Raw genomic sequence first — 13848 nt, 5'->3', positions numbered from 1 at the left:
AGTGAATTTTGTATTTTTGTCAAAAATATATACTATTAGTCAGTCAGTCCACACGTGTGGGTGTTATTTTTACACATTACTGAGCAATCTAAAGTGTTGAAAATGGCTTGCCCCCTTTCACAAGGCAATGCTAATGGGTGAACAAACTTGGCATTTTTGGGCTCTCCTGAAAAGTGACTAATATGGAGGTGCATAGTTTTGGCCTGACGCCAGCGATATGCAGTAGCGGTGTGAGGTTTAAACTTCTACCACTCGCTAATCCTAGCTCACTGTGGTTAGGTAGTTAGCTGACGTTTTTTCAAGCTAGCAAACGCTTCAGGTGGTCAGCGATAGCACGACCTCTGATTCGAATGGAATGAGAGAAGCTAGCTGTCGTCATGTGCGTGGATCAGTATTAAAGCCAAGGTATATATCACTAAAGTCCATTTCTGTTATTGTGTTTAACATGTCCAAGATCCATTTTTGATATTTTTCTTAACTCACTATAGGGGCCTGGTTGACTCCAGAAAAAGATACATATTGTTAAAGTGTATGTAGAGGTGCTTCTTTATCAAAATGATTTGCGTTGCCTCAGGAATTAGGAGAGTTACAAGATGTTCGTCTTATAAAAGCAATGATTTCGTCACAGACTTTCCCCCTAAAGCATTATGCTTTTCCTTCATAGAAATTGTGTTAAATTGTACAACATTTATTTTCCCTGGCCAGGGGCTTAGCAGCCCTAAACTTGCGGTCCTAGGACCGCCCTTGACTCAGAGCCTTGCTATGGTTCAAGTGCATGAATCAGAGTGGAATCTCGCCAACAAACTGGGCGCAGGAAGCCTGACTATTCCTGACACAAATCTTCCATCCCATCATCTCTCACGGAACCAGACGCCTCACTCGGCCATTGTTTCACAGCGCTGGTGCTTCAGGCGGCGGAGGGAGGGGCATGGTCGGGTGCTCACCTTCAGGTCGTACTCCTGGCGGGTGTCCAGGGTGTCGCTGCGCAGGTCCGACTTGAGCTCGATGTCGTCCTTAAAGGGCTGATTGGAGGGAGAGAAGGACACAGAGGGGAGAAACTAAACGGTCAAAGAGGAGAACCAAACCAAAAAGGAGACCAGGAAGTGAGGGGGAGGATGCCACCAAATGTGACACAAAAGAAGACAACGGAATTAAAGGTGTTAATAAAGGAGCACTCACGGGGAAGCCCGGTTACTCACACGCACGCGCGCACACACGCAGCTCACCGAGTACATGGCCTTCACCATGCGCGAGGCCGTGGACGCGCTGCCCGAGTCCTCCTCCAAGCTGTGGCTCTCCTTGTTTATCGTTTCCACCTTAATGTCAGGCTTTCCCAGCGTGACCCCTCGTCGACCTGGAAGCACAACATGCCAAGGTCACACACACGCACGCACGCTGCGTGTTTTGACAAGTGCAATTCAGCAGGGGTCCCCCCCCCCCCCACCAGCCCGTCCATCCAAAGGAGTTTATTTGTACTGTATATACAAAAGTATTATTGCTGCGTTGCAGAGGTGGTCTCTTGGAGTTTGCTTAAAGTTTTTTTTTTTAGCGAAGCCAAGGAGTTGCGGTTTTCATGACAGTTTAACGGTGACGGAAGCGTCAGGTGTCGTGGTGCCGCTGGCTGACTGCGTGACTCACTGCCTTTGCGTTGCCGGTAGAAGACGAGCACGAGGACCAGGAGGAAGATGAACAAGAGGATGGTGGAGCCCACCGTCCCACCGGCTATTATCCCCACTGGGACCTCCTCTGGAATGACACAAAGTTCGGTTTAGTCAAAACAAGCATGATTTTGACTTTAGAGTGGCTTTTTAAAACACAAAGAACCACACCTTGTGTATTAAAAATAAGCACATAGCTTTGCCTTCGGAAAGTCTGCTTAGCTTGATGCTAACATAGCATTGACAGGCTAATGTTAGCGTCGGTAGGTGCGGATCAGAATCAACAGATATTTGTACACAAACGGTGGAACAGCACATAATATAACAGTAGTAGAAGAAGAAATTCCAATTCTACAACTGAATTATATTCTCCCTCATTCCCACAAACAGAGTGATACGTTGATGAACTCGGAAACACAAGCAGGGCCTACTCAAAGTAACAGAACTTGAAAACACAACGTGATCTAATTAATTGGAAAATACAACGTCAGAGTAGATAAATACATTCCTCCTCATGTTTAAGGATTTTTAGATTTTTGTTTTCAGCGACGTACCTCATTTGCATTTTGTAGATCAGTTCAATACTTTTAAATGATACATGCTAGTGAATCAAAACAAAACATTTGGGATTAATGTAGCCCAAAGGCGACATAACAACATGAAATAATAGCCATACAATTGTTTACTTTAGTTTCCTTTAGCACAGTGCCTTTTCTTAATTTTACTCCTCTGATTTCACTATTTTCGACATAAAAAAATGCTTGATGCCTGAAAAGAGTGAAATATACTTACGAGCGTTTCTTTTTGTATTTATAGATAGTTTCATATGCTTGGTGTATAGCTTTTGGTTCCATTTTAAAATGTGTTAAACATTTAGAGCTAAAAATGTGAAGGCCACAGTATTGCCTTCAATTTAAATTGCACCATCATTTATAGACATGTCAGGAATGCTGGCACAAGCTGCGAAGTGTACATCAAAGTTGAATTTACTCGCATCTTGTCTTCATTTTTCATTTGCGCACAACTGCAAGAATTCAAGCTGCTAGCCAATGATGGTGATTTTAGAGCAATGGCTTGCTGGTATGTTCCAATTAGTCGACTAAACGCGACTACTATTGGTGACTAGTCGACCTGCAAAATAATCATTTGTGGCAGCTCTAGTTATGAGCTCTTTGTTGTTACAGTATCACAGAGTGCTATTTCTTTATTCTTTATTAGAAAAAACACAAACATCAAATTTGTTGATTTTAACTGATTAATGGCAATTCCATGCAATTCACTGAGGAATGTGGTAATTAGGGCTGACCAATTTTGAAAAATAATCTCATTGTGATCCCCCCCCCCACCTAATAACGTGATTTAATATGCAACTATCTTTTCAAGATCCTCTTCCCAGACCTTTTTTTTTAACAAACACAAGCAATAAATTGATCAGATTGATGATTCAACGCACCGGTCTCCTCCAGGGTGATGATCATGGTGCCGGGCCCGAAGGAGTTGGAGGCCGTGCAGTTGTACGAGGTCAGGAAGTCGGACTCCATCACGTTGTTGATGGTGAGGGTGGAGAGGACGCCGCCGCCCTCGGCCGAGGTTCTGCTTTGCTCCACCGTGTAGCGCTCCAGGAGCGTGCCCTTCTCCTCCTCCCACACGTTCTCCTTCCACGCCCACACCTGCACGCCAACGCATACTCGGGTTATGTGTCGGCGATGCAGGCGAGCAAAAACGTCACCCGGTATATGGCCCGCTTCATCATGCTAGAGTGCCGTAACCTCCTTATCTAATGACATGCGTGCACATGTCACAAATATATTCGAACAGCACGCAGAGGGGCAAGCATGGGGTGAGGGGACTTGTGCACACCCTCCATCTTTAAAGCCACTAAAAGCAGCTGTATTATTCAGCATATACTGTACCGAGGCCAGTTAATTATGCATAAGCCCACATGTTCCCATAATGTGCCCACTTGTTCCGGAGAAGGAGATTCTCCCCGCTGTGGCGTTTACTGGGACAACTGTTCCTCCCTCCGTCCTTTTATATTTTATAAATCTTTTCATGTCCCAAGTTGCGGCGGTCGCATTAGGGGAGCGCACCGCCAGTCAGGACGCATCCGTCAAGGAACCGCGACGCCCGTGTGATGCAGCTGAGCGGAGAAAGCATCCGGGACGCTTTTCTGACGCAAGAGCTAAAAGTGGACCGGCTTAGTGTTGGTTTGTTGATATATGGGATGGAGGAGAAATCTTTTTTTCTCCCACAGAAGAAAGGAGAGTGCCTAAAAGCAGGAGCGTGTAATGGTTCGAGATGGCACTTTGTAGGGCGCAGACATCCCCAGAGGCCAAACAATCTGGATTTGGATCAGCACCAAATTGTTCACCTTGACCTCCTGCATACGGCTCCTTTATGCAAGCATCGGTTGGGTCAGTATCACTCTAATGTGCCTTTGGTTTCCTCACCCGGAATGCAGTTCAAACAAATAAACAGTAGGAGCAGTAATCTAGGCCAGGTATGGGAAACATGATGCGCTTTACACGAACTGTCAACGGTTCTCGCGAAAAAAAATAAATAAAAATACTATTGTCTGTGTACTTTTATACTTTTAGGCCACTCTTCAGTTCCTAGGATGCGTTGCGGCATGTACTGCATAACCTTTTCCCTCATAAAGTAGTTAGTCATTTTCTTTTAGGTGCGTTTACATTAACCACAGTTTATTGGCTTTATGTCTTAATTAGCAGCGGCATCAAATTTCAATTGTACGTTATTGTTGTACGAAGCAGTATCATCCTGGTAAGTCTCATCTGCGTGTTCAAAGGGTCTCCATTAATTGGGTGACTCTAAAATGCCACAAAATCAATCATGGCTGACAGGATCATGACGTTCTTCTTCTCAACTGGAGATGAACAGGAAGAAATCCTACTAAATTGCTGTCTGCTTTCAAGTGGCGAATGGTATCATAACTTAAAACACCTCAAGTGTGGTCGGGGAAGCCTTTTTGTAACACATTTGACATTAGTGTAGGTCTTATTAAAAGTGACCGATATACATTTCTAAAAGCAAAACATCCACTTAACACAATGAGTATGAAGTTTAATAGATAATCTCCATCTTGATATTCTTGACTCGCTTGTGTTTTCTGAGAACTCGACTCTGAATCCAATTTGGAAGGTTCTCGGTTAAAGTTCAGCGCTACTTACAATCTTGTCTGGAGGAGGTGTGCTCGCAATGTAGCACTTCACCTCGCCTCGCTCCCCTCGCACCGCATACTGGATGGGTTCGCTGGAGATGATGGGCGGGCCTGTTTGAGTGTAAGAAAAGGGTTGACGTTATCATCCAAAAGAAGGCCGATATGGACCTTAAAATGCTTTTAATCATTGCCTGACCGTTAACAGTGAGGGTGACCTCGGTCTCTCCGACGCCGATCCGCGGCACAATGGCCTTGCATACGTACTGGCCTGCGTCGGCCTGGCTCACCGACTTCAGGTACAGTTGGTTGCCATTACTCAGAACCTGGGTGCGAGTGGATATCAGATTCCTCCATTACAAGGTAATCCCATGCACAAAGTATATTTATTTCACATTATTTATCATGGAGCGGTCGCTATTCAGTTCAAGAGTTGAGCATTTCTTTCTTCTTACCATGTTAGAACCTTTCTTGAACCATGTGAGAGTGAGCGGAGGGTTCCCGGCCCATTTGCAGTTGAGGGTGACGTCAGAGTCGACGTCCACCGTTTTGGGCTGAGGCTCCACTAAGAGAATGGGACCAACTGCAGGAGGGAAAACACGAGTTGGAAAGGGAGGTTGTGGACGGAGGGCACAAAGTAAGGAAGTATAAGCGGACCCCGTTGAGACACTCACAGTGAACGTCCACGAGGATGCTGACGTTGGTCTTTCCCACGGCGTTGAAGACCAAGCATGAGACCGGCTCGGTGAAGAAGGAGTGGTCCGCCTTGGTGGTGAACACACTCTCCCTGGCACCCTGGAGCACCACGCCACCCTTGGCCCACCTAAAGTGAGAGAGGGAGCAGTTTGTTGACCGTGACCATGTCAAACATTTCAACCCCTTTCTTTGTCAAAATAGGCTCGTTGTTTTTTTTGATGACACCGCGTAAAAAAGACATAAACAGAGACGATTCAAATCAACCGCAGTCGAGATTACGATCGACTAAAATCTTGGGGATTTATAACATGGAAAAAAACGGGGTCTGAAACACATTCGGAGAAACAAGTTATTTGCCAGCCGTAGCCTGTTGAAGAGAATTGCTTGATGTTTTTGGCTACATTAATTATTTGTTTCAGACAAAAACACAAGATTCTCAGTCTAATCTGAATAAAACCACACAGATTGTTATCATGAGGTAATTTAGCATGTTTTTTGTTTGTTAGAACATGTTGTTTTGATAGCATAAAAGCCTGGGCCTACGCTAGTTAGCTATCTAGTTAGCACAATGATATTTTATATGATTAACAGTTTAAATTAATGTGTAGTTTTTACTTTAGTAACTGAGTGGATTTCAGAGCCTAAGTAAAAGAGTTGAATCAGTATTTCCTCTTATACTGAAGTCTTTATTACAGTTGTTTTGATAGCGTAAAAGCCTGAGCCAACATTAGCTAGCTAGCTAGCTGGCACAATTATGTTTTATATGATTGACAATTTAAAATAATGTGTAGTTTTTACTTTAGTGCATAGGTATGTATCAGAGCCTAAGAAAAGGAGTTGAGTAAGTATTTTGACTTAAGCTAAAGTCTTTTTTATTTTACCGTATCCATACTTCACTAGGTAATGAGTGTGAGGACTTTAACCATCTCTGCTGTTTACCAGATCTTGATTCGGCATGCATATGTGCAAAAGGAACTGACCTGTAGCCCATAATAGGGGGATTGGCATGGGCCTGACAAGTGAAGGTGACCCTGTCGCCCTCCAGTACGGATCGAGGTTCGATGGACAAAGTCACTGTTGGTGGATCTGTGAGACACAGATGGCAAAATAAGATCCAAAATTCATATTCACCGCTTGGCTCAAAATCAGCCACAGCAAACAGTTCATTTCTGTGTTGCTTGTCTTGTTTTTTTTTTGTTTTGTTTTTTTGCTGAAGGGACTGTTAGCATGCTTACGGTGCACATTGAGGGTAACGGTTGTGCTCTTGCCCGCGGGGGCTGCCAGGTTGGAAGCCACACAGCTGTAGTTCCTCCCTGTGTCTGTGTCGATGGGGTGGATGGGAAGGAAGCTGCGCGTGGTCACCCTCTTACGGTCTGGAAGGACCTCCTGAAGTCATCGCAGAGCGAGTCAGAGACGACATTCGTCTGTGTGTCCGTGCGCGTGTTTTAAATTGCGACTCACAGTGGCACTGACGGCCCCGTCTATAGGCAGTCCATCTTTAAGCCACTCGATCATAGAAGGCGGTTTAGCACCCCGAGACACACAACTGAGGTTGTAGGACTCCCCCGCGTTGAGCAGAACCTCCGGACCGCCGTCGATCACCGGGTCATCAGGAGGTACTGCACGGAGGGGTGGGAAAAAAAAAAACCCTGACGTTATGGCTGTACGGATAATAATACGTAGTACTATACATACTATACAATATAAAATACAATACTATACAATACATAGTACGGGCAAAAACTATATTGGTAAAACTGTGCACAGAAATCAATGATAAGATAATAGAATATATGAGAAAAAAAAGTACTGAGGACGGTGAGCTTGGCCCTCCTGGACCTCAAGGCGGCATCAGGGGCCTGGCACTCGTACAAGGAGTCATCAGACAGGTCAGCCGACAGAATCTCTAGGTTGTACTGGCCCAACTCCTGGACCCGCAGCACTCGGTACCTAGGCCAGGCTGGGAAAACACACAGAGTAAGCAGTTTTGCTCACCTCGTATCATTTCAAATGCAAATTCTTTAACATGGTTCACTTTTAGCCAAAGGCAAGATGAAGAGAGTTGCCATTTCCCAACGAGTAGAACGGGATGCTTTGACACACTTTGCACATTTTCTCAAATCGATCCGGGGTGAAATATTTCAAATCAAGGCAAAATATTCTTGTCCTTTGTCTGCTGAGATATTTCTTGCTTCTTGTGAAATCGCATTTTAGGGTCATCTCAGGGCTTTTCCATGCGTTGACAACGAGGCGCTCTGAAGTGGCATCACTAGCCTGAAGCCCTGGTCCGCACACCGGCCGTCGAGTCGGATTCGCCACCTGCCCCCTCGTTTTTTCGCCCTCTCTCTTTGACGTGTGTGCACTCACAGCGGACAACGAGGCGCTCTAAATCGACCACGCCAGTGACATTACAGGGTCTTTAAATGAAGCACAAATCTTCCTTTATTTCATGACTTTTCTTCCTTGTATTTTGAAGGCCACATATTGCAGTGTGTGACGCACACACATCCACACACCATCACTTTACTGCACAAAATCCACTACCCCCGCCCCTCCCCATATGCGCCAGCTGTGCCACTGCTGCACATTCTCACCAAGAGGTGGCATTCACGTGCTCGGTCACCAAGCAGTAATGTATTTATTTACTCTTTTTTGGAGCACTGGGATTGACACCACGGCGTGGTGCACACAATTTGCTGCTCAGACGGAGACAGCCTGAGAGCCAGAGTTGGGCCTCGCTCGCCTCCTAACCTTGTGTGTCCTTGCTTGTGCTCGCACGTGCATGCGCGCCTTGTTTATACATGCATTTGCATGTGTAATGTGGAGGGCAAGAAAGCGTATGAAAAGCCCAGAGAAGCCACACACACCACACAACTACACAAGCACACGTCTGTTTTACGCACAAAAACGACAGAGGTGATCGTGTGCTATGATGTAGCATAGCACATTCGATAAACATTCAGTACCGGACCTGAATGTGCAGATTTGCCTATTTGGATGTTTTGTATACGCTTTCTAAAAAAAAACGCAACTAGGAAAAGTAATGTATTCCAATTTTTTTCTGTTTGAAAACCTAAAATATTGCGGGAACACAATTAAAATATTTAAAGATGAGTGTTTCTAAATACATGGTAGATGTGGCTGCTTTAGAGTCCCTTGTTGCAACCCACGAGTGTGCGTATATCATGGAGAGAAGGTAGAAAAAGCGAGGAGATTTTTGTTTTTCTGAAGTCTGATGTGACAGCCAACATGTGGCCAGGGGCCTCGTGCTGGCGTGGACGCAATAGAGGATCCCGTTGTTAGCTGTGAGTGTGTGGATGTCACGCAAACAAAGGACAAAAAGTGAGGGGTGAGGAAATTAAAAAAATAAAAATAAAATAAAAAATGAAGCCTAAATTTACAGCTAGTATGTGTGGACCAAGGCTTTGTGCTGACGTGGCTGCATTAGAGCGCCTCGTTGTCAGCAGTGAGTGCATGCATGTCACACAAACAACGGTAGAAGAGCGAGGGGTGGAGGAATTTGAAAAAGAAAAAAGTCTGACTTGACAGCAAGTGTGTGGACCAGGGCTTTGTGCTAGCGGGTCTGCATTAGAGCGCCTCGTTGTCAGCCAAAGGTGAAAGAGCGAGGGGTGGGGATATTAAAAAAAAAAAAAAAATTAACACAACTTGACAGCTAACGTGTTGACCGCGGTTTCCGGCTGGCTTGGCCACTTTAGAACGTCTCGTTGTCGCAGAGCGGAAACGTAGCGCGACAAGTAGATGGAGGCGTTAAACAGAGATATTTTTGCTGCTCAAACATATAGAGATGTGTAAGCGCAGGAAAGGTGTGATCTTTGATTGATTTTAAGCCTTTTATATACTTGCCGTTTTTTTTTTTAATCATTTGAATATGGCAGGGTTGTTAACAACACTCCCTCTCTGTGGTGTGTCAAATTCACAAGACATTTATTTTCATTTTACAGCAACTTTCATGTGCTAGAAATTCGATGTAAAAAAGGAAGCCGCGAGAGCCGGCAAGGGTGACTTTCAAAAGTGCATAAAAACGAGTTTGGGCCAGCTGCAACACTTCGCGTGGACATTTTATGCGTGTGAGGTTTATGTCTGTGCAATCAAGTTGATTGAGTGCCATAAAGGTCCCGAGAGCGCCGCCGATTGCAAAGCATTTCGCAACCTGGACTTGTCATTTGCATGCGGGCGGCGCGCAGCGCGCTTGACGTCTCACCCCGCAGGTCCTCGCCGATGCCCAGCGCCAGGCCATCTTTGGTCCACTGAACAATGCCCGAGTAGTTGAAGACGACACAGGACAGGATCACCCTCTGGCCCCGCACCACCGACTGGTCTGCCGGCTCCTGGGAGAACCTGGCGGTCCACACTTGAAGACAGGACGGAAAAAACACAAGAGTCGTCAATGATGGCGGACGAGCGGTTCGAGCTCCCCCAAGGAAAAACGCAGATTCGGCCTGTGGTTTTATTTCCCGGCTAATTGACTGCGCCGCACTGGAAAGTCGTGATTGCCATCTTTGATCGCGCGCTGGCTTTCGGCCATTTTGCGAGAAAATCAGTCAGGAGGACGGAGCGTCTCGAGCTGACTCAGTCAAGAGGATATCAAAAGGCAATTTCAGCCTTGGGTCTCGCTCTCATCCCCCTTCTTCCTCATTTCGTCCAAAGTCTGGCAAAGCCCGCCCCCCTCGTGCGCCTCCATCCCCCGACCAACCCCCCCCCCCCCCCTTGCTCATTCCACCCTGTGAGTCATCTCGCAGGCTTCCCAAGCTACAGTGGCCATCATTGTGTGCTCGCCTGGACCCCGCTATTATGCCCCGGCAGATGAAGCAGTGTGGTGTCTCTTCGCGGTGACCGCCTCATGTGGAAAATGGAGCAAATGAAGAAAAAAGACAGAGAGACGCCATTGTGTGTGTCTCTCTGTACGATGACAACTTGTAATTAGCTGTCCCTCCGAGACAGGACTGCCGCACAGCGCGGAGGACGCGCATGTCGCTGTTATTGTATATGTCGGCTGTATATTGCCGTGTCTCCTGATGACACAGGACCCATTGATACCCTTTTAAATTGCATTTTAGATATCAAGTCATGGATGGCAGATAATTTCCTACAGCTCAATGAGGACAAGACTGAGGTCTTAGTTATCGGTCCCGAAGGTCAGAGAGAGAAGCTTTTACCAAAACTACACATTTTTAATCCCTCACACTGTGTGAAGAACCTTGGCGTCATTTTTGACTCTGAGCTCAGTTTTATTCCTCATATTAAAAATGTAACCAAGATTGGTTTTTATCACCTTAAGAATATCGCCAGAGTCCGCCCGTTTCTCTCTCAGGCTAACACGGAAGTGCTGATGCATGCCTTTATTTCCTGTCGTTTAGATTACTGTAATGCCCTGCTCTCTGGCCTCCCGAAAAAGAGCATTTCACCACTGCAACTACTGCAGAATTCAGCCGCTCGGGTGCTGACGAGAACCAGAGGGCGGGAGCACATTACGCCAGTTTTGAAATTGCTGCATTGGCTCCCTGTGTGTTTCAGGATCGATTTTAAAGTACTTTTATTAGTTTATAAATGTGTTAATGGTCTTGGGCCATCTTATTTATCTGATTTGCTTTTATCATACCAGCCCTCGCGGATCCTGAGGTCCTCTGGCGCCGGCCTTTTATTTATTCCAAGGGTGAGGACCAAAATGCATGGCGAGGCTGCATTCAGCCATTTTGGTCCTCACCTTTGGAATAGCCTGCCAGAGGATGTCAGGTCTGCAGAGACTGTTGATATTTTTAAGAGGAAGCTCAAGACACACCTTTTTAGTTTGGCTTTCAACAACTTTTAAATAATTTATCTTTTCTTTTGATTGAAGATAATTCTATGTTTTGCTTTGAATGTTTTAAAGCACTTTGAGTTGCATTTTTATGTATGAAAAGTGCTATATAAATAAAATGTGATTGATTGATTGATTGATTATTGACTCGTTACTGTCGTATTCTCTCGGCAATCCGATGCCATGTGAGAATTGTGCCTTTATGACGTTTTCTTGGCTTTCCAATGGACTCTTTCGGTGACCTCGTTTGGCTACGAGGAATCGCTCTGCGCTGCGGTGTACCTCGACACCGCCGTTCATGTTAAATGAACAGGCCCAGATTATATTGGAAGCCATCAGACGTGATGTGCAACCCTGCCAACTGCCCCCCGCTGCCAAACAAGGAGCATTACAGTAGCTAAGAGTATCCTTTGTCTATACATTTTTTAATACGTACACCTCGGCATAACAATGTATGCTTATTAACATTAAAGTGAAGAAAAAAAAGAAATATAAACACGCTGAATAATTCGTACTAAGTAGACTCCTTAGTACATGCTGACAATTTGAGCGCCACTGCCACCTACTGCAGTGGATGTTCAATTACTCTTCTAGTACAAAAAACAAACAAACCTCCCCAAAAAAAAATTGTCCCTCGGGGGACACACTGGCATCGCACTGCACCCCCCTAAGGGGACCTGCCCACCTATTTGACAAGGACTGACGTGTGTGTCTGCGCGCGTGTGTGTGTGTGTCATGTATGACGTTTTTAGCCCCAACGCCTTCTATTTCTGTGTTCCTCCTCCTTGCTGGTTGGAAGGGGTTGGAAGGCGCACTGTCACAATTCGTTTATCACATTAAAGATCAGCCTTCCGGCACTTTCTCTCTCGTTCCTTCAGTCGTTCTCCTCGCCTCCCACTCTTGCCATTTCACTATATTTGAACGCCCAACCAAATTCTACCCCCACCCCTGTTCCCTCCTTCTCACCAGCCCATTCCCTCACACTTCTCCCTCAGAGGCCTCCGGCGCTTTTCCGAAGGCTCCCATCCTTCTCACTTTTGACTATTTTTTAACCGACTGCCATATGCCTCGCCCAACCGCAGTCATGACCCTCAGTCCTTATTCTCTTCATCCGCTCTCTTATTGCATATTCCAGCAGACTGGGCGTGATTTGCCAAGGTACATTATGCCCATTAATGCGAAAGAAGGCAGTCGTGCAAAAAAAAAAAAAAAAAAGAGAGAGAGAAAGAATCCCGCGCCAATCACAACAATAGCTTCTGACAGTGCTGCACATTAATATTCTGAAGATAAAGAAGATGTGCGAGTCCACACGGAGCACGGGGAGAAGGGAATCAGATGCAGATGGAGCTCTGCGGCATGCATACCTCGAATAATTCAACACTGAGCCCAAAAAAGAGAAGAAGAGAAAAAAAAACAAAAAAAAAAACAATAGGAGCTGCTCATTTGCTCCCTGAAATCGACAGGATGCATGAAATGGGAGACGCACAAGGTTGCTTTTGAAAGGTGGACATGCAACTACAGCACAATCTGACGCTAATTAGCAGCGCGTGAAGGGCGGCTTCTTTAAAAACAAAAACAAAAAAACCCACAAAAAGCCGGTTTTATACAAGTTCTGTTACCCCATCCCCCCGCCCCCTTCTTTAACGAAGCCGCAAAGTCGACGGCGGCCCGAGGCCAAGCAAATCCTCCCTTCAGCTACCTCGGCGAGGCCAGTTGGAGGTATTCCCTCAACAGTAAACCACAAATGTAATCCAAACTGAATGCGCTCCGGCAGAGGATGAACAATCTGCAGAGAAAACCACTGACTCATTTAAACATGTGCTCCTCGCCTTCTCATTTCCATATTAGCCACTTAACACTTGTCAACACCACACAGTGAGTATCCGTTTGTGTGTTTGATAGAAGGTGTTCAAAAAAAGAAAAAAAAAATCAAGGCAGTGCAAAAGTCTGTGCAAGGGAACTTGTATTCTTTCACTATGTGGGTTATGCTGCAGTGACAAATTTAGAGTGTGTCCTGATTTCCTTGAGTCACTCATCCCCAAGATACCGCCGGAGCTCCCCGTCCACACAAAGAGGTCGCGCACAACTACCACCGTGACCGCGCGCGTACACACAAAAAACACGCCGCCGCCGCCGCTAGCTGGCGAGCCACTTCCTGTGGACACGCAAACACGACCGCACTCCGGCCCAAACGTGTAATTGACACGTTTGGGCGGTTGGCTGCTCCCGACTGCCGTAAAACGCAGACGTCTGAGGGGAATGAAATGGTTGGAGAAGGAAAAAGGAAGGAGGCTGCCAAAAAAAAAAAAAAAGATTTGCTTTATTAGGAAAATGCAAACAAATCACATCGAGTGGTTTGTATATCAAATCATCTTTCCGCATTGAAATGAATAGCGGTGCCATGAATCTGTTCCAGTGTCGTTTGGGGAAAAAAATGTATAGTGTATTTTTTAAAGACAAATATAACACTCTATATAATACCGTACTTAAAAAAAAGTACA

The 13848-nt window shown here is 45.6% G+C and overlaps 1 protein-coding gene across 2 annotated transcripts in view; it reads right to left on the bottom strand.

Annotated features, from left to right (window-relative positions):
- The window catches only part of kirrel1a (kirre like nephrin family adhesion molecule 1a), a 28260-nt gene that overhangs the window by 1564 nt on the left and 12848 nt on the right, over positions 1-13848 (bottom strand). The window contains exons 2-14 of one of the 2 annotated variants that reach the window (XM_086022751.1): positions 9752-9901; positions 7340-7489; positions 6991-7148; positions 6765-6915; positions 6510-6615; positions 5508-5656; positions 5289-5416; positions 5033-5159; positions 4847-4947; positions 3112-3328; positions 1639-1746; positions 1227-1354; positions 945-1022 (exon numbers count right to left, since the gene is read on the bottom strand). In XM_086022751.1, coding sequence (XP_085878877.1) covers positions 945-1022; positions 1227-1354; positions 1639-1746; positions 3112-3328; positions 4847-4947; positions 5033-5159; positions 5289-5416; positions 5508-5656; positions 6510-6615; positions 6765-6915; positions 6991-7148; positions 7340-7489; positions 9752-9901 — 1751 coding nt within the window. Of the gene's footprint in view, positions 1-944; positions 1059-1226; positions 1355-1638; positions 1747-3111; positions 3329-4846; positions 4948-5032; positions 5160-5288; positions 5417-5507; positions 5657-6509; positions 6616-6764; positions 6916-6990; positions 7149-7339; positions 7490-9751; positions 9902-13848 lie in introns of both variants that reach the window. The other variant, XM_086022741.1, reaches the window with a different exon arrangement.

This window comes from Filicampus tigris, chromosome 2, assembly GCF_054856515.1.
Source record: "Filicampus tigris isolate MCC_2025a chromosome 2, RoL_Ftig_1.0, whole genome shotgun sequence".
NCBI classification, from domain to species: domain Eukaryota; kingdom Metazoa; phylum Chordata; class Actinopteri; order Syngnathiformes; family Syngnathidae; genus Filicampus; species Filicampus tigris.
This window is presented reverse-complemented; position numbering and strand designations above follow the sequence as displayed.